Source organism: Carassius carassius, chromosome 22 (genome assembly GCF_963082965.1).
Source record: "Carassius carassius chromosome 22, fCarCar2.1, whole genome shotgun sequence".
NCBI classification, from domain to species: Eukaryota; Metazoa; Chordata; class Actinopteri; order Cypriniformes; family Cyprinidae; genus Carassius; species Carassius carassius.
Window position 1 is genome coordinate 31,142,520 of NC_081776.1, and position 20,329 is coordinate 31,162,848.

The 20,329-nt window shown below is 40.2% G+C and overlaps 1 protein-coding gene across 2 annotated transcripts; it reads left to right on the plus strand.

The window, feature by feature from the left end:
• Nucleotides 1–4,871: 4,871 nt before the first annotated feature.
• LOC132098504 (uncharacterized) lies at nt 4,872–8,839 on the plus strand. Of its 2 annotated transcripts, none has more exons than XM_059504595.1 (2): nt 4,872–5,580; nt 8,777–8,839. In XM_059504595.1, the coding sequence occupies exon 1, from the start codon at nt 4,927–4,929 to the stop codon at nt 5,575–5,577; it is 651 nt and encodes a 216-aa protein (XP_059360578.1). In that variant the 5' UTR covers nt 4,872–4,926; the 3' UTR covers nt 5,578–5,580; nt 8,777–8,839. The 2 variants fall into 2 exon arrangements, with proteins under 2 accessions (XP_059360578.1, XP_059360579.1); XM_059504596.1 differs by lacking the exon at nt 8,777–8,839 and having other exon boundaries at nt 4,872–5,387; nt 5,490–5,655.
• Nucleotides 8,840–20,329: the final 11,490 nt, after the last annotated feature.

Consider the following 20,329-nt stretch of genomic DNA (forward strand, 5'->3'; position numbering starts at 1 on the left):
CATCAGTTGACCAATCAGGATGGACTTACCCGCTTAAAAGGGGGCCAGGCTTTGTGTGATGTTGTCAGGCGTCCTGCTTTTCAGCCAGCGGGCGACTGTCCATTTTTGCCAGCCGCGTTCATTTTTCTTTTTGGTTGTTTGAGTTGTGTTTTGTGTTTAGTTATTTTCTGAATTGTTTAGTTGACTGACTTATTTGTTGGTTTGAGGTTTCCTTGTTTGTGGATATGTTTACTAAAACTAGGTCATTGATCATTAGAACTTGGAAACACCTGTTGCTGAATGATTGTAGCTGTAATTGCTGGTTTTATATTATCCCAGAGAATTGTTAACCTAAACTGAGTTCTGTTAGCCTAGTTTTGGGAAAAGGAGGTAAATAAGTTTTTTGTATTAAATTATAGTTCCATTTTGTTAGTTCTAGGTAGGGAGTGGCTGCTGTTTATGTACTTTTGTTATTAATTAGGGTAGTTTATGTTGGAGGTTAATAGGCAGCAGCTGAAGAGGGAGATTAAGCGAGTCATGGTAAAGGGACTAGAGGAGCTTTGTGTGCTATTGGTTGACCGAGTAGAGCAAGAGTTGCTTGGTGCTGATGCCCAGTCTCTTGCGCTTGGTGAGGAGGAAGTGAGCGAAGCACCTGAGGTTAAGGAGTCCAAAACCAAAGCTGCTTTGCCGCATTTCGATCCTCCTTCTCTTGCATTGTCTGGGTCTGGAATCGAAGCACGTCTCAAGTTACATCTGGCAAAGGTCCAGATGAAGGAGCATGCGAGGATAGCTGAGCGTCAGGCTGAGCTGGAGTTTCAGTTTGAAATTCGGCATTTTGAAATTGATGCGGATACGCAGGTCAAGTTGCGGGAGCTCGAATTGGGAGTTACCAGAGATGCACTGGGTCCTCCTGTTCCAGTAGCCCCCACTTCATTACCAATTTCTCCTTCGTGCCATTGGTTACTGCTGCGTCATCGAGTCTGCCTGTTCAGTCTGCACCTGCGGTAGGCACTGGTAGCACATTTGATGTGAGTAAACACATTGCTCTTGTGCCACAGTTTAGAGAGATTGAGGTGGACTTCTATTTTAACCCTCTGGAGTCGATTAACCCGGATACGCGTTATGAGTCATTTTCTCCTGATAACCCCGAAAATAACTTAAATTACACTTTCAGTTTTAATCGTACAGTTAAGAGCAATACATCAATCTGTAAAGGGTTTTTTTGGATACAGACATAATAAAACTTTGTACACTTATAAAATAAAGATAACAAACAAGGTGTGCTGTCTGCAGCCTTTGTCTGCGCTGATCTTCATTTACAAACACGTCATTAAAATGAACTGAAACTCCATGAATACTCAACGAAGAGACATGAGAGAGATATCTATAGAAAGCTTGACATGTCTACTTTTAAACTAAACAAGTGCCGCCAAAAACAGATATTCTGTGATAAAGTAATCCATATGAAAACAACGCGATGTCCGTTTTTCACGTCTCCCTTCATTATATCTAATGTGACCACGCCCCCGCGCTGAACGCGCTATTCAGATTCAAACTGAAGCACGCGGCTTGAATACGCCCATAACAGAAGAAAAAGCAGTGAGCCTGTTCTTCAAATTTTTATTTTACTGTTTGCTTCGCGATGAGGAATAATGCAGCTCATTATGCAGCTCATTATGCGGGCCTTTGTCTTCTCAGGTGTAAATCACAATGATATTCATGATAGTTGACGCCTACTCGCATATGACTTTTACCAACAAAAAGTGTCTTCGAAAATTTAAATCAATATATTGTTTTCTGTAAGTGAGTAAACAAGATGATTTTCACATAATTTAGAAAGAAAAATTCTAGGCTACAAGCTCCAGTTCTCAAAAATCCCGGGAACCATTGTTCTTTATGTGTTTTATAGCCTTATTCAAGTGATTTAACATTTTTAGTTTTTCAATAACCATGCATAACATTTTTTTCCTCAAAAATACAATCATGTACATGCATGCATTTCACATATTATTATAGCCCAGTTTGTGCTGATTACAGTGAGATTAGACTTTACCCATTTAGATATTTATAAGAAAGTAAAAAAAGCACAAATATCAGGGCAAGACAAAATTTCTCCAGGCCCCAAAAATACCCTTAGTTAATGTTTTTGAGTGAATTGCTTTGAATTGACCTCGAGATGTATGGTCTTTGTTACTACAGTGTAAGCTAATGGCAAAAGCTCAGGAAGTGTGTGATATCTTGTCTTTGGAGGACAGTTTAAACTACGATGTTGTTAAAGCGACAATTTTGAGAACTTATGAACTTGTACCTGAAGCTTATAGGCATTGATTCAGAAATGATAAAAATAATTAGTCAGACGTTTGTTTAATTCGCTAGGGAAAAGTCTATGCTGTTTGACAAATGGTGCGTAGCAAGTAAAGTTACAGATTTTCAGGCACTACGTGAATTAATTTTGCTCAAGGAATTTAAGGGATTGATTCCTGATCTCACTGCAGTTTACTGAAATGTACAGAAAGTAAGCTCATTGTTAAATGCATCTGTTCTTGCTGATGAGTTTGCGCCGACTCACAAAACTATTTTTATTGCCCGCACTGTAAAAGTTCCTTCCATTTCTCCCGTTTCGAAGGACCAGTCACGTTTTAAGTCTACCAGTACAAAAGTTAGGGAAGAGAGAGATTGTTTTTGTCACAAAACTGGCCACGTGATTGCTGATTGCCTTGTTTTAAGATACAAGCAGCAACTTAATCCTCCTAAAAGTGTTGCATTTGTAAAGACTGTTGACATGATTGAAAATCATGAAAAAATAGATGTGGGCTATAAACCTTTTTTGATGGAAGGATTCGTTTCTGCTGATGTTCAGTCGACAAATCGGGTCAAGGTGACAATGTTACGTGATACAGGTGCGATGCAGTCCATCGTGGCTAAGGATGCATTTCTTTTCTCTGATTAAACTTTTTGTGGTAGTTATTTTTTGGTACGAGGTATTGGAATGGAGACTGTCAGAGTTCCTTTACATCAGATTCATTTGCGATCGGAGTTGTTTACAGGAATGATTAAGGTTGGGGTGTGTGACAATTTGCCTGTGTGTGGGGTAAAAATTTATCCTTTGTAATGATGTGGCTGGTGGGAGGGTTACACCTTTCCTAGAAGTTTGTGACAAACCCGATGTCTTATCATCCGGATGAAATGTCTGAAAGATTCCCTGAAGTCATTCCTGTTTATGCAGTGACACAGGCTTGTGCCCATAAAGTTGTGCTCATGAACATTGTGCTCATAAACTTGCTGTTGCAGATGATTTGGCTGCTACATTTATGGCATCTACTTTTGAGCATGGTATTCTGATGGCTGATGAATGTGATGCAGATGGAAAACCTGATTCCAATTTGAATTATGTAAAATTACCAGTGACTCATGATAAGATTGTTGCAGCTCAAGGAGCCGATGTTACCTTGCATAAATGTTTCTCTTCTGTTGTACATTTGGAGTTAGCACATGAGAGAAAAGCTGCTTACTATGTAGATAACGGATTGCTTATGTGTAGATGATGTACGAATGTCTCAGATGATGTTGAGTGGTCTACTGTTAATCAAATTGTTGTTCCGGTGTGTTACAGACAAGTTTTACTTTCTTTGGCCCATGATCATGCTTTGTCTGGACACCTGAGCATTAAGAAGACGTATAATCAAATTCTGAAGCACTTCATTTGGCCCAGATTAAGGTCTGATGTAGCGAAATATTTCAGGACTTGTACTTGCCAATTTTCAGGTAAGCCTAATTTAGTAATTCCACATGTACCACTTGTTCCTATACCTGTGATGGGGGAACTTTTCGAGCATGTTATTGTCAATTTCGTTGGTCCTTTGCCTAAGACCAGAGCTGGTAACCCATACTTGTTAAGGATAATGTGTGCAGCGACGCGTTTTCCGGAGGCGGTCCGTTGCGGGAAATAACTGCTCCTGTAATTACTTGTATGCTCGTTAAATTATTTTCAACGTTTGGGTTACCGAAAATTTTACAAACTGATCAGGGTACAAATTTTCTCTCAAAACTCTTTGCACAAGTGTTACAGACATTGAAAATTTCCCATAGAGTCGCAAGTGCGTACTGTCCAGTAAGTCAAGGGGCATTAGAACGATTTCACCAGACGCTGAAATCTATGCTTCATAAATACTGTACAGTAGGGGTGTAACGATTCACTAGTTTTCTCGATGCATCGATTACAAACCCTGACGATTCATATGCATCGATTTTTGAAACATGATTTTTGAATCCTGAATCACAGATCTTGGACAGTAATCACTTTAAAACTCTAAGAATAGAATGAATTGTGATTTCTATAGCAATTCAATGCTTTCAAAATATATACACATTAAATTACTACAAGCAATGATTTAATGCTGTTTGTTGTTGGCGGCTGTACTGCGTTTGAGCTCCGTCACTATATTCTTTTCATTGACTATTTTTAACTCAAAAATCAATTGTATACATCATCGTTTCCGTTTATATAACGTGTGAATATATCCTCTATTGTATTCTACAACAAAAACAATCAGAGCGCCTCGCTATCACTAGTTTTATTTTGATCTCCCGGGTCCGCTATTAGCTTTTAGCCCGTTAGCATCAGCGGCGTGGTTGCAGCTAACTGCGCTAACATTGCTAATACTCTATTCACACACATTACCACTGCTGTACTCACTGTTACTTGCTTTAATGGCGGATGAATGTCTCCACTCTGTGCAGCTCGAGCTCGAGGCCGTGGGAAAGCAGATTCACGACCTGGAGGTGAGGCAGGCCCAGCTGAGAGAGCGGAGAACCGCGCTGGAGTCATCCCGGGCTGACGCTCACAAGTCCGGGGTAAGTATACAGCGATCTGTTAACAGTCCCACCACGTCTACTCCGTGTGTTTCTCTGCACAGGCCCGGTGCACCCAGGACGCGATCTTCCCAGATGTCCTTCACTGCGACGCCGGGACACCACGGACCCTGGGTGCATCCACAGCGGAGGACGCGAGCCGGGTCCCGGGCGACGACTTCTCCCCCTCCTGCCTTCGACATCTCCATCCGGAACCGCTTCGCTCCCCTCCGCGAGACAGGACGCGACGCTGTGATCATCGGAGACTCCATCGTCCGACACGTAAGTGCTACGTTAGCCGAAGGTAAAGTGCACACTCATTGTTTGCCTGGTGCTCGTGTTCTCGATGTTTCTGCGCAGATACCCGCGATCCTGAAGGTCGACGAGAGCCCCAGAGCGGTCGTGCTTCACGCCGGGGTTAACGACACCACGCTGCGGCAGACGGAGACGTTGAAGAGGGACTTCAGCAGCCTGATCGAGACGGTTCGCAGCACGACGCCCGCGGCGATGATCGTCGTGTCAGGACCACTGCCCACGTATCGACGAGGACACGAAAGGTTCAGTAGACTTTTTGCTTTAAATGAATGGTTGTTGTCATGGTGTAAAGAACAGAAACTGCTATTTGTTAATAACTGGAATCTTTTCTGGGAGCGTCCTAGGCTGTTTCGCGCTGATGGATTACACCCCAGCAAAATCGGAGCGGAGCTGCTCTCTGACAACATCTCCAGGACACTTCGCTCCATGTGACTAGTAAGACAATTCTCTAATAACTATTATGATGAGTTTTGTTCCACCCGCTTAAATGATAAAAGTACTTGTGCTGTAAAAACTATTAAGACTGTGTCTCTTCCCCGAATAGTGAGGTCAAAATATAATGTAGGATCTAGAAAAAATCTTATCGTAATTAAACCAGAAAAAGGTAAAGTAAATGAACAAAAACAATTTTTAAAGTTTGGGCTCATAAATATTAGATCACTCACACCCAAAGCAGTTATTGTAAATGAAATGATCACAGAAAATAGTTTTGATGTACTCTGCTTGACTGAAACCTGGCTAAAACCAAATGATTATTTTGGTCTAAATGAGTCTACTCCACCAAACTACTGTTATAAGCATGAGCCCCGTCAGACTGGTCGTGGAGGAGGTGTTGCAACAATATATAGTGATATTCTCAATGTTACCCAGAAAACAGGATACAGGTTTAACTCTTTTGAAATACTTCTGCTAAATGTTACACTGTCAGACATGCAAAAGAAATCTAATGTATCTCTTGCTCTGGCTACTGTGTATAGACCACCAGGGCCGTATACAGAATTCCTAAAAGAATTTGCAGATTTCCTCTCAGACCTTCTAGTTACAGTTGATAAGGCGCTAATCATGGGAGATTTTAATATTCACGTTGATAATGCAAATGATACATTAGGTCTTGCGTTTACTGACCTAATAAACTCCTTTGGAGTCAAGCAAAATGTCACCGGGCCCACTCATCGTTTTAATCATACACTAGATCTAATTATATCGCATGGAATCGATCTTACTGCTATAGATATTGTACCCCAATGTGATGATATTACAGACCATTTCCTTGTATCGTGCATGCTGCGTATAACTGATATTAACTATATGTCTCAGCGTTACCGTCTGGGCAGAACTATTGTTCCAGCCACCAAAGACAGATTCGCAAATAACCTGCCTGATCTATCTCAACTGCTATTTGTACCCAAAAATACACATGAATTAGACGAAATTACTGACAACATGGGCACTATTTTCTCTAATACATTAGAAGCTGTTGCCCCCATCAAATTGAAAAAGGTTAGAGAAAAACGTACTGTGCCATGGTATAACAGTAATGCTCACTCTCTCAAGAAAGTAACTCGTAGTCTTGAACGCAAATGGAGAAAAACTAACTTGGAAGTTTTTTAAAATTGCATGGAAAAACAGTATGTCCAGCTATAGACAGGCTCTAAAAACTGCTAGGGCAGAGCATATCCACAAACTCATTGAAAATAACCAAAACAATCCAAGGTTTTTATTTAGCACAGTGGCTAAATTAACAAATTACCAGACGCCACCTGATTCAAATATTCCACCAACGTTAAATAGTAATGACTTTATGAATTTCTTCACTGATAAAATAGATAACATTAGAAATACAATAGCGAATGTAGATTCTACAGCGTCTAACACTTCAGTTTCATCCATCGCACCCAAAAATAATCTGCAGTGCTTTACAAATATAGGACAGGAAGAGCTAAATAAACTTATCACTGTATCTAAACCAACAACATGTTTATTAGATCCTGTACCCACTAAATTACTAAAAGAGCTGTTACCTGTAGCCGAAGAACCGCTTCTCAATATCATTAACTCGTCGTTATCTTTAGGTCACGTCCCAAAACCATTCAAGCTGGCGGTTATCAAGCCTCTTATTAAGAAACCAAAACTAGATCCTAGTGTACTGGCAAATTATAGGCCTATTTCAAATCTTCCATTTATGTCTAAAATTTTAGAAAAAGTTGTGTCTGCTCAATTGAGCACCTTCCTGCATAAAAATGATCTGTATGAAGAATTTCAGTCAGGTTTTAGGCCCCACCATAGCACAGAAACTGCACTTGTTAAAATTACAAATGACCTGCTTCTTGCGTCAGATCAAGGCTGCATCTCATTTCTAGTCTTACTTGATCTTAGTGCTGCGTTCGACACCATAGATCATGACATACTCATAGATCGATTACAAAACTATACAGGTATTCAAGGGCAGGCTCTAAGATGGTTTAGATCCTACCTGTCCGATCGCTACCATTTTGTTTACTTAAATGGGGTGTCATCTCATTTATCATCAGTAAAATATGGAGTGCCACAAGGATCCGTCCTAGGTCCCCTTCTATTTTCAATATACATGTTGCCCCTTGGTAATATTATTAGAAAATACGGAATTAGCTTCCACTGTTATGCTGATGATACTCAGCTATATATTTCAACGAGACCAGATGAAACTTCCCAATTATCTAAGCTAACAGAGTGTGTTAAAAATGTAAAAGATTGGATGACAAATAATTTTCTCCAATTAAATTCGGATAAGACAGAGATATTAATTATTGGACCAAAAACACCACACAGAATCTTGTAGATTACAATCTGCAACTAGACGGATGTACTGTTACTTCCTCTACAGTCAGAAATCTGGGTGTTATATTAGACAGCAATTTGTCTTTTGAAAATCATATTTCCAATGTTACAAAAACTGCATTCTTCCATCTTAGAAACATTGCCAAGCTACGAAACATGTTATCTGTTTCTGATGCAGAAAAGCTAGTTCATGCTTTCATGACCTCTAGACTGGACTATTGTAATGGACTTCTAGGTGGTTGTCCTGCTTCGTCAATAAACAAGCTACAGGTAGTCCAAAATGCAGCAGCTAGAGTCCTTACCAGGTCAAGAAAATATGATCATATTACCCCAATTTTACAGTCTCTGCACTGGCTACCTATTAAGTTCCGTATCTGTTACAAATTATCATTACTTACCTATAAGGCCCTAAATGGTTTAGCTCCTGCGTACCTAACTAGCCTTCTACCACGCTACAACCCATCACGCACCCTAAGGTCACAAAACGCTGGACTTTTGGTAGTTCCTAGGATAGCAAAGTCCACTAAAGGAGGTAGAGCTTTTTCACATTTGGCTCCCAAACTCTGGAATAGCCTTCCTGATAATGTTCGGGGTTCAGACACACTCTCTCTGTTTAAATCTAGATTAAAAACGCATCTCTTTCGCCAAGCATTCGAATAATGTATCTCTTAAATTGTGAGTGTAGTTGCATCTGCATTTTTATTCTTTAGCTTGGGTTAAACTAATTTTACTTTGTTGGATCAGCAGCTATGCTAATGATGTCTCTATTTTGTTTCTATGTTTTGCCACGGGATTTACATCCCGTGGTAACTAGGATTTACACAAGCTCCAGTCTGGATCCAGAACACCTGAGAAGAGATGATGCTGACCCTCAGAGGACCCCAGATGATCCTAACCTTGAATCAACAAACAGAACTAACAATTATTGCTACATGTGTGACTGCATCATATAATTACTATTAATTAATAATATTGATAGTTCATCATCCAGCTGACTACGTCTTGTATTATTATTATTATTTTTATTTTTCTAAAATCCTGTCAAACGTGCACAAACTACTAGCTACTACTAAATATTGTAGAAACATAATTTTCTGTAAAGTTGCTTTGTAACGATTTGTATTGTAAAAAGCGCTATACAAATAAACTTGAATTGAATTGAATTGAATTGAATGGAGACATTGAACAGTGTTCTTGAATCGTGCCTCTTATCTCTCCTTCACGTGCTCAGGATTGCACTCACACTCCGTTCGTCTCTGACGTGGCTTATGTGTGATCTCTCCTTAGGACTCGTGGCCAGTAATACTAAAGTGAAGTAGCTTTACTTTTCTGTAGTTTCTCAATGGCTCTCTGGATCTTACCAACAGCGTTACCTGAGCAGTCGAAAGCTGCGTATTTATTGCATGGACGGAGCAGAAATGCAAGTGTCTAAATCGTATGCACAGTTCCATTGAATGATAAATGTGTTTTAACAATGCTGATGAACCGTATGTACGAAGGAAACTGTTAAAATAACCACAGCGTTAACAACGATCTTGAAATGAGAGCATGAGTTTGATCTGATAATCAATGCATGAAAGTAGGATTTGTTGCTTTAGCAAACAGACAACAGGTGCGTTTTCTCTCAGATCATTGTTTGCTGATGGAGAGGAAAAGTTAAATAGCTTCTATAACATTTTAATTTGTGAAAATGAGAAGTTCCCTTTCGAGGGACTTTAGCCATTTAGATATAAAAATATCTTATTTATTTAGTTTTCTTAAGAAACTAAAAAAAGCATAAATGTCAGGGCATGACAAAACTTCTCCAGCCCCCAAAAATACCCTTAGACCTCAGAGGGTTAAAGAATTTAGGGGAAGCATTTAAATAATCCTGTGAATGCACTTAAAGAATGCAGAATCTAATTGTTATAATCGAATCAAATTGATTTGTTATTAATATCGAATTGAATCATTCTAAATTTGCAAAAATCGTTCTTAAATCGAATCGAAAACCTATGTATCGTGAATCGAATCGTATTGCTGCCTACCCAAAGATTCACAGCCCTACTGTATAGAGACTAGCAAGGATTGGGATGAGGGCACACATTAGTATTGTTTGCTGTTAGGGAAGCAGTACAGGGTAGTCTGGGGTTTAGTCCTGCTGACCTAGTGTTTGGACATACTGTGAGGGGTCCATTAAAGATGCTTAAAGAAGACATGTTAACTCCTGAGACTAATGCTAAAGGAGACCATGCCACTTTAAAGGAGACCAAATGCTAGTTTTTTTGCCAGTTTTTCGACACATTGAACAGTTAAATAATGCTTTTCCTTCGTTATTTCATGATGTTCCTACTCGTACAACAGTGTTGCAGCATGATATTGATGTAGGTAATGCCACTCCTATTAAGCAACACTCTTATAGAGTAAATGCAGTAAAACATGAAGGATGAAGTTGAGTATTTGCTAGAAAATGGATTGGCGAAGCCGAGTTGCAGTCCATGGAGTTCACTGTGCTTGTTGGTAACCAAACATGAAGGATCTACTAGATTTTGCACAGATTATTGCAAGGTAAATGCTGTGAATACACCTGACTGTTTTCCATTGTCTTGCATGGAAGAACGTGTAGATACCATTGGTCCTACTAAATTTGTCAGTAAATTAGACCTGCTGAAAGGTTATTGGCAAATGCATTTAACCGCTCATGCTTCTGATATTTCTGAGATTTTTGGGAATGGCGGGTTATTATCGAAACTTCTGTAAGAATTTCTCTACTGTCTACTAACATCCCTTCTCAGTCATTTGTGCCCGTTTAAATGGAATGATGCCTGCCAAAATGCTTTTGACAATGTGAAGGCATTGATTTGCAATGTACCTGTTCTCATTGCTCCGGACTGTGAAATTTCATTTACATTGGAGATTGATGCGAGTTTGGTTGGTGCGGGTACCGTATTGATCCAGGCGAATGCCCGTGGAGTTGAACATCCTGTGTGTTTCTTTCCACGTAAGTTTAATAAACATCAGTTAAACTACTCTTCTATTGAGAAAGAAACCCTGGCACTTCTTGTTCTACAATATTGTGATGTGTATGTTAACTCGGGTAATATGCCTGTAACTGTGTTCACTGACCATAATCTTTTGGTGTTCTTGGCTCGCATGTATAACCACAACTAGCGTTTGATGCACTGGTCTCTAGTTGTACAAGGTTAGAATTTGGTGATTAAGTATAAAAAGCGATCAGAAAATATAATTGCTGATGCTTTATCCAGAGCTTGGTTGGCGGCGTAAAAACTTGGTAAAACTTTTAATGTTTGTATCATTATAGTTTTTTTTTTAAGGGGGGGGGGGTGTTACGTTCCTCGTATGTTTTGTATTTTTTTTTGCTCCCTGATTTTTTTTTTTTTTCTGTTCTGCTGTTCTAAATTCTTAGGTTTCGTTTATTGGCTGTTCTGTTCATCAGTTGACCAAACAGGATGGACCTACCCGCTTAAAAGGGGGCCAGGCTTCATGTGATGTTGTCAGCCGTCCTGTTTTCTAACCAGAGGGTGATTGTCCATTTGTGCCAGACGCGTTCATTTTTTCGTCATTGATTGTTAGAACTTGGAAACACCTGTTGCTGAATGATTGTAGCTGTAATTGCTGGTTTGAAATTATCCCAGAGAACAGTTAACCTAAACCAATGAGTCCTGTTAGCCTAGTTTCGGGAAAAGGAGGTAGATAAGTTTTTATATTTAATTATAGTTCTATTTTGATAATTCTAGGTAGCGAGTGACTGCTGTTTATGTACTTTTGTTATTAATTAGGGTAGTTCATGTTGGGGGTAGGATACGCTTAAGTTTGCGTATACATTCTGTTTGATAGTTAGATTAGTTAGGTTGAGGTTAAGTTATCAAGGTTGTTTCTGCTTTTGATTATTTCTTTGTTTTGGCGTCACTCAGTTTCCTCCTTTTTCCCCCCATAGTTTAAGTTATTTTCTTTAAGGATTGCTAATTTGCACCTCTTAAAATAAATAGATTTTGTTTTAAACGTCATTGCCTTTTGTCTGATCTTCTTATTTCACGGTTTGCCCCAGTGCCAGTTGTTTCTCATTTAAATGGTGTGAAACATCCCCCAAAAATATCAAGCACATAACATTCTGCATATATCCCTCTCCTTGTGATAGCTGAGATGGCGGATGCACCAATTCGCCTGCACAACATAGCGGTAACAGCAGATTCTGTTAACAAAATGGCAGTCATGGCAATGCTCTGTCATGCCACTGCTGCCATTCATGATGCCATTCAAGTCAGGTAATGCTGACCTTCATGGGTCAAGTCACAGTCGAACTTCCTGAGTCCAGTCAAGTCACAGATGATCTTTCAGAGTCACGTCACATTACAACGCATCTTTTGGAAACATGTCATTTCCCAGTCGATCATCCAGAATCCTGTCACTCCCTATCTGGAGCACCCAAATCTTTAAGGTCAGTCTTTTGGTATTCCAGGCTGGCATCCAGCGTAGAGGATTCAATGCTTGTGTCAGCACATGCAGCTGGTATTCCTAAACCAGCCCGCTCAACCAGGCCGTTTTATGTTGCGTTTAGGCTGTGTATACCACCACTGAAACTCTAGAGGTGGTGGCATCCAATATGATTTCTCCAGAGATGGCAGCTAATGCTGCAGAACCTTCCAGAAGGTAATGACATTTGCTGCTGTGTCCCCAGAGGTGATGGTATCTGCTGCAGTTTCTCCAGAGGTGGCGGCACATGCTACCAAACCTCCTGAGATGGCGGCGCTCGCTTCAGCTCCTTGCATGGTGGTGGCACCCAGCAACGCACTTTCAGCCTGTTTTGTCACTGTCAAAGGAACCATTGATGAACATTGTTTCTGCCCTGCTAAAAAGACTATTAATGAACTCCCCCTGTTCTCTGTGGTTACCGCTGTAGAACTTCCAGAGGTGGCGGCATCTGCCGCACAACCTCCAGAAGTGTCAGTGGTATCAACCTGTTAACTCTTGCCCTGTCCTCTCACGGCTAAGGAGGCCATCTATGAACTTCCGTTTTGTCCTGTAACGGCTATGAAGGCCGTCTGTAAATCCTTATTCTGTCCTGTCATGGCTATTCAGGCCGTGTTTCCATCAAGTACGGTTTCCATCATCCATTGCACTAATTACATACATAGAGCTGAAGGCACAGATTACACAAGATTTTCTAGTTTAAGTATTTCGTCAGGTGTTATTTTTTTTTCTATTATATGATGTCATTACGTTGCCGTCTTGCTGCCAGCCAATCGCTGCACTGCTGATCATGGTTTCACGTATCGATACATGGCCCCTTTTAAACCAACTCATGAACATGCAATTATCTCAGATAACTCAATCCAGGTGCGTTTGAAGAACGGAATAATCCAGATCCTGATTAGCGCAATGATATCATTTTGGATGTGACATTTCATCTCGAATGTAATAAGTGATGTACGAAGAATGTGCCCCTGATCTTCAGAGCAGATTACACAGTACATGTAAATCTATAAACATCTTGCACATTCTTGTTCCTTAGACTTAGAATTTAAATCTATGTGTAATGATCAAGATTGTTAAAAGTTTTAGGGTCAATTAAAAAATTCAGTGTCTTAATTTGGTAACTATTTTTGGTAAGGTAATATGGTGTGCATGTAGAAGACTCCTTTTTCTTTTAGGTTTATTATTTCTGGTAGGGGAGCAGATCATAGAGTAAGAATTATGAATAGTAATCAAGGTAAATGGAGTAAAAGAGTTAGAAGAAATTGAAAGTGACGTGACATTCAGCCAAGTATGGTGACCCATACTCAGAATTTGTGCTCTGCATTTAACCCATCCGAAATGCACACACACACACTGTGAACACACACCCGGAGCAGTGGGCAGCCATTTATGCTGCGGCGCCCAGGGAGCAGTTGGGGGTTTGATGCCTTGCTCAAGGGGACCTAAGTCGTGGTATTGAAGGTGGAGAGAGACATTACATGCACTGTACATGCACTCCCCCCACCCACAATTCCTGCCAGCCGGGACCCGAACTCACAACCTTTCGATTGGGAGTCCGACTCTCTAACCATTAGGCCACGACTTCCCTGGATGAGAAGTGATCTGGAAGAGAGATCTATAAATGAAGATGAAGAGAGAGAGAGAATTTAAAGAGAAAGCCCTGACAAGTACACAGTCATAGTAAGATTTAATGAGAAATCCCAAAATGACATGAAAAACATCAACCTATTTATGTTGACAACAGCCCTGGTAAATAAAGTGGGGAAATAATATATGCAAAGATCCTAAATTATGTTATCTGCTGATAAAATGTGCAAGTGAAAGCCAAGTTGAGAAAGCTCTTAAAATTCAAGAGATAGGAAAAATTAAGGTGGAAAGCTCAGGAAGATTGTGGGGGGAAAATGGGGGTGGAAGTAAAGGAGTCATCACAGGAATGCCAATGAGTGTAGGAATGGAGGAAATCAAGAAGATTGTTAAAGGAGGAAAAATAATAAGTGCACAAACGCTGAAAACTACAAAAGAAGGAGAGAAAAAGGACAGTGAAACAGTATTGATTGAATTTGAAGAAGACAATATACCAAAGAAAGTGTTCCTGGGTTTTTTGAGTTACCCAGTGAGTGTGAACGTTCCAAAACCATTGAGGTGTTTTAATTGCCAAAGATTTGGTCATACAGCAAGAAACTGTAAAGAGCAGAGAAGGTGTGCAAGATGTGGGGGGATCATGAATTTGGAAAGTGTGGCACAGGAGTTCAGCCAAAGTGCTGTAACTGTGGAGGAGCTCGTAATGTGTCTTACGGTGGTTTTGAGATTATGAAATGAAATGATTATGAAATCCAGAAAAATCCAAAAGTAGAAAGGAAGATTGCTTATACAAAGCTGCAAGAATGGTAAATGGCCAAAACAGAGACATCAATAGTCAAGGGACAGTTAGGTTGCAAGAGCAACAAATGACAGCGTGTATGTGGATAAAAGGGACTTAGTTACATTCATTGCAAGTGTTAAAAGTAGTACAGCAGAAGTTACGTCTAAAAGTGATACAATTCAGCTAGTTGTCAAAGCAGAGGTGAATCACCTAGGATTAATAGGATGTGGGAAGAGGTGACTGAGACTTGGATCAAACCTGAAGACACTGGTCTCCTTATATCAAAAGAATGGAAATTTGATCTTCAGCCATCCCTCTACAGGTTCATTTGAATCACATGCCATTACTGTAACCCACCCTGTTAAAATCCACTTTGTGGTCATTTATCGTCCCCCAGGTCAATTGGGAAACTTGGAGGAGTTGGATGTGCTGCTATCAAACTTTCCTGAAGATGGTACTCCTCTGGTACTGCTTAGTGACTTCAACATCCACCTAGATAAACCGCAGGCTGCTGACTTCTAAACTCTACTCGCCTCATTTGATCTCAAGCGAGTGTCTACTACAGCGACTCACAAATCAGGCAACCAACTGGACCTCATCTACACGCACTGTTGCTCCGTGGACAACTATTCAGTAGCTCCACTGCACACCTCAGACCACTTCCTCATTACTGCTAACCTAGCACTTACTCCTGAATCGGCACACACTACAACGAAGGTCACCTTTTGATGGAACCTATGCTCACTCTCTCTATCTCACCTATCTTCTGTGGTTTCATCCTCGCTTCCTACACTCTCTCAGTTTTCAGCTCTGGACACGAACAGTGCTATGGACACTCTTTGCTCCACTTTAAACTCTTGCTTGGACAACTGTTGCCCACTGTCATCTAGAACAGCACGCACCACCCCATCTTCCCCCCTTGCTGTCCAATGTTCTCCATGAACATCGCTCTAAACTCAGGGCTGCAGAGAGGAAATGGCAGAAATCAAGAAACTATACCGACCTCAGTGTGTATCAGTCTCTCCTCTCTTCCTTCTCTGCAAATGTCTTCACTGCTAAAACATCCTACTACCACAACAAAATTAACAGCTGTTGTGACGCTCGGACACTCTTCAAAACTTTCTCTTCTCAATCTGCCTCCACCTCCTCCTCCATCGACTCTTACAGCGGACGACAAGACAAAAACCATCAGTGACCAATTCTCCACACCACAGACTGAGTATAACTTCACAATGACCAATGCACACTCTTTCTCCTCCTTCTCTCCACTCTGAGAAATGGACGTTTCCAAACTTATCCTGTCCACTCATCCTACTACTTGTCCACTAGATCCGATCTCCACTCACCTTCTTCAAGCAATCTCCTCTTAAGTCATACCTTCAGTTACTCACATTATCAACTCCTCTCTTCACTCTGGAACATTTCCCTCAGCATTTAAGCAGGCTTGGGTAAGCCCATTGCTAAAGAAACCATCTCTAAACCAAGCGCTTTCTAGAAAACTACAGACCGGTATCCATTCTGCAATTCATTGCAAAGACACTTGAGTGAGCTCTGTTCAACCAGCTTTCTATGTTCCTTTTACAGAACAACCTCCTGGACAGCAACCAATATGGCTTCAAAAGTGGCCACTCAACTGAGACTGCCCTGCTCTCGGTTACTGAAGCCCTGCGACTAGCAAGAGCAGCTTCAAAATCCTCAGTACTCATCTTACTGGACCTGTCTGCTGCTTTTGACACCGTTAATCACCAGATTCTCTTGTCCACCCTCAGAAAGATGGGCATCACTGGAACCGCACACCTGTGGTTGAAGTCCTACCTCTCCGATAGATCCTTCAGTGTGTCTTGGAGGGGAGATGTTTCTAAGTCACAACAACTTGCTACTGGGGTTCCTCAAGGCTCAGTACTTGGTCCGCTTCTCTTCTCCATGTACATGACGTCATTAGGATCTGTCATTCAGAAACATGGCTTTTCTTATCACTGCTACGCTGATGACACCCAACTCTACTTCTCATTCCAACCAGATGACCCGATGGTAGCTGCTCGCATTTTAGCCTGTCTGAGTGACATTTCTAGCTGGATGAATGACCATCACCTTCAGCTTAACCTTACGTTGACAGAACTCCTGGTGATTCCAGCTAACCCATTGCTTCATCCCAACTTCTCTATACAGCTGGGTTCATCAACCATTACTCCTTCGAGGACAGCCAGAAACCTAGGAGTTGTGATGGATCATCAGTTAAGTTTCACAAACCACATTGCTACAACGACCGGTCCTGCAGATTTGCCTTATACAACATTAGGAAGATAAGACCCTTCCTATCAGAGCAAGCCACCCAACTTCTTGTCCAAGCTCTTGTTCTCTCCAGATTGGACTATTGTAATGCTCTCCTGGCGGGCCTTCCTGCATGTACTATCAAGCCTTTGCAACTGATCCAGAATGCAGCAGTGAGGGTTGTCTTCAATTAGCCTAAAAAAGCTCATCTTACTCCTCTCCTCATCAGGTTACACTGGCTACCAGTAGCTGCTCGCATCAAATACAAGGTACTAATGCTTGCCTACAAGACGACCACTGGCACAGCACCAACATACCTAAACTCACTGGTTAAATCCAGAAGTTTGCGCTCTGCAAGTGAACGACGCCTTGTGGTGCCATCTCAAAGAAGTTCAAAATCACTCTCACTGACCTTTTCCTGGATTGTGCCGAGCTGGTGGAATGACCTCCCAATCTGAATTCATACAGCTGAGTCTTTACTCATTTTCAAGATACATCTAAAGACAAAAAATTTTCGCCAGCTCTTAACCTTCTAATACAAGCACTTTTCCTTCTTTTCTTGTCTTTCATATATATACAGTTGAAACCAGATATTTACATACACTTCAGAAAAAAACAAAAACTTTTATTTTTTTTGCTGTCATACATTAAATCAGAGTAAACTTATTCTGTTTTTGATCAATAAATATTAACATATTTGCGCCCAAGCTTTAACTTCCTGGCTGATGTCTTCAGATGTTGCTTCAATATATCCACAAAATTTTCTTTTCTCGTGATGCCATCTATTTTGTGAAGTGCACCAGTCCCTTCTGCAGCAAAGCATCCCCACAACATAATACTACCACCCCCATACTTCACGGTTGGGATGGTGTTCTGAGGCTTCAAAGCTTCGCCCTTTTTCCTCCAAATATACCGTTTATCATTATGGCCGAACAGTTCAATTTTTGTTTCGTCAGACCACAGGACATTTCTCCAGAAATTAAGATTTTTGTCCCCATGTGCAGTTGCAAACTGTAGTCTGGCTTTTTTATGGTTGTTTTGAAGTAATGGTTTTCTCCTCCCAGAGTAACCTTTTAGCTCATGGTGGTACAGGACTCGTTTTACTGTGGATAATGACACGGTCTTACCAGTTTCAGCTATCATCTTTACAAGGTCTTTTGCTGTTGTCCTGGGGTTGATTCGCACAATTCGCACCAAAAAACGGTCCTCTCTGGGAATCCGAATCCGTCTCCTTCCTGAGCGGTATGATGGTTGTAACATTCCCATGTTTTTTATACTTGCGTATTATTGTCTGAACAGATGAACGTGGGACCTTCAGGCATCTGGAAATGGCACCTAAGGATGAGCCACACTTGTGGAGGTCCACAATTCTTTTCCTGATGTCTTGGTTGATTTATCTTGATTTCCCCATGATGTCAAAGAAAGAGGTTCTGTGTTTAAGGTGTGCCTTTATATGCATCCACAGGTGTGCCACCAATTAACTCAAATGGAATCAATTAACCTATCAGAAGGTTCTTAAGCTCAGAATGGTATCATCTGGAGTTTTCTTTTGGTTTAAAGACACATTAAACTTAATGTATGTATACTTCTGACTTTGATGAAAGTGATTGAAAAAATACATAAAAGTACTCCCTCGCTCAATTCTGACATTTAACAAATGCAAAAAATATGTTAATATTTATTGATCTAAAACAGAAAAAGTTTACTCTGATATAATGTATGACAGTAAAGAAATAAAAGTGTTTGTGTTTTTTTCTTAAGTGTATGTAAATATCTGGTTTCAACTGTATATATATATATATATATATATATATATATATATATATATATATATATATATATATAAGATTAAAGATTCAAGATTTTTTATTCGTCACATACAAAATTATATATAGCATATATAACCAGCAGTGAAATGTGAGTCAGGTCCGCTCCATGGACAGTGCAGTTATTAAAGAAAACAACACAGATGAAAATATACATAAATATAGCTATGTAAGAATGAAATAAAAGTAAAAAATAAAAATATAAGAATAAAATATAAAAAAGATGTTTATTGTAGAATTAAATATAGAACGAAAATAATGTGCATGAAAGTAAACTGTAGTCTTAAATATTAAGATACACAGGAATGTACAAGAGGCAAATGTGCAAACAGGTTGACACTGTCAGTATGTCAATGTGAGGTAGAGAATGATGAATATCTTACTGATGAAGTTAATATTAAGTGGAGACATGAAGATGTTAAGAGGCTGGTTTTGAGTTTAGGAGCCTGATGGCCTGGGGGAAGAAACTTCTCCTGAGTCTCTCGGTTTTTGCCATCAGGCTACGGAAGTGCTTACCAGATGGCAGCAAAATGAAAAGATGGTTACTGGGGTGGGTGGAAAACACCCTGGCAATGCGTTCTGTACTAGACTAACTGAGACTTGTCATGGCACTTGTATACTGTTGTTGTTCTCTTGTTGACCTGACTGCTTCTATTGTTCTCATTGATAAGTCGCTTTGGATAAAAGCATTTGCTAAATGATTAAATGGAAATGGAAAACCTTGCCATTCAGTGAAGCCAGGATGTACCATGGGTGGGTTAGTCTTAATGATGGTAGTCCTTTTACAATGGAATGCCAGGAGTTTACTGGCTAATGGCCAGGAATTTGAATACTTCAAATTGGCAGTAAAACCAGACATAATCTGCATTCAAGAAACATGGTTTAAACCAAACCTAGATTGTATAATGTATGGGTATTCAGTGATAAGGAAAGATAGAGATCTTGGAAAAGGTGGTGGCTGTGCAACATTTACTAAACAAGGAATTCCATATAGACAACTTGGCATGGGAGATTATCAGGAATATATAATGATGGAAATATGGGATGGGGGGGGGGGGGTTGTCATAATAAATAACTACAATCCCTGCAAGAATTTGGAACTAAATAAACTACTGACTACACAAGGACGAGACAAAAATAAAGTGGTATGGTGTGCAGATTTTAATGCTCATAGCACACTGTGGGGGGTTTGTCATACTGACTTAAATGGAAGGGTAATTGAAGAGTTGATGCAGGATAGGAATTTAGTTTTTATGAATTATGGTAGAGGTACAAGAATAAATATAAATACGGGGAAGGAATCTGTAATATATCTTACTTTAGTATCTAACTCTCTAGCTGGTGTTAGTAAATGGGAAGTTTGGACAAGTAATACAGTAGGCAGTGATCATTACCGTCGTCTTTTTAATTGAAGAAAAAGAGGAAATAAGAT

What these genes read in the sequence shown, in the direction of transcription:
- LOC132098504 (XM_059504595.1), top strand. Translation starts at nt 4,927, where the DNA reads ATGTCCTTCACTGCGACGCCGGGACACCACGGACCCTGGGTGCATCCA.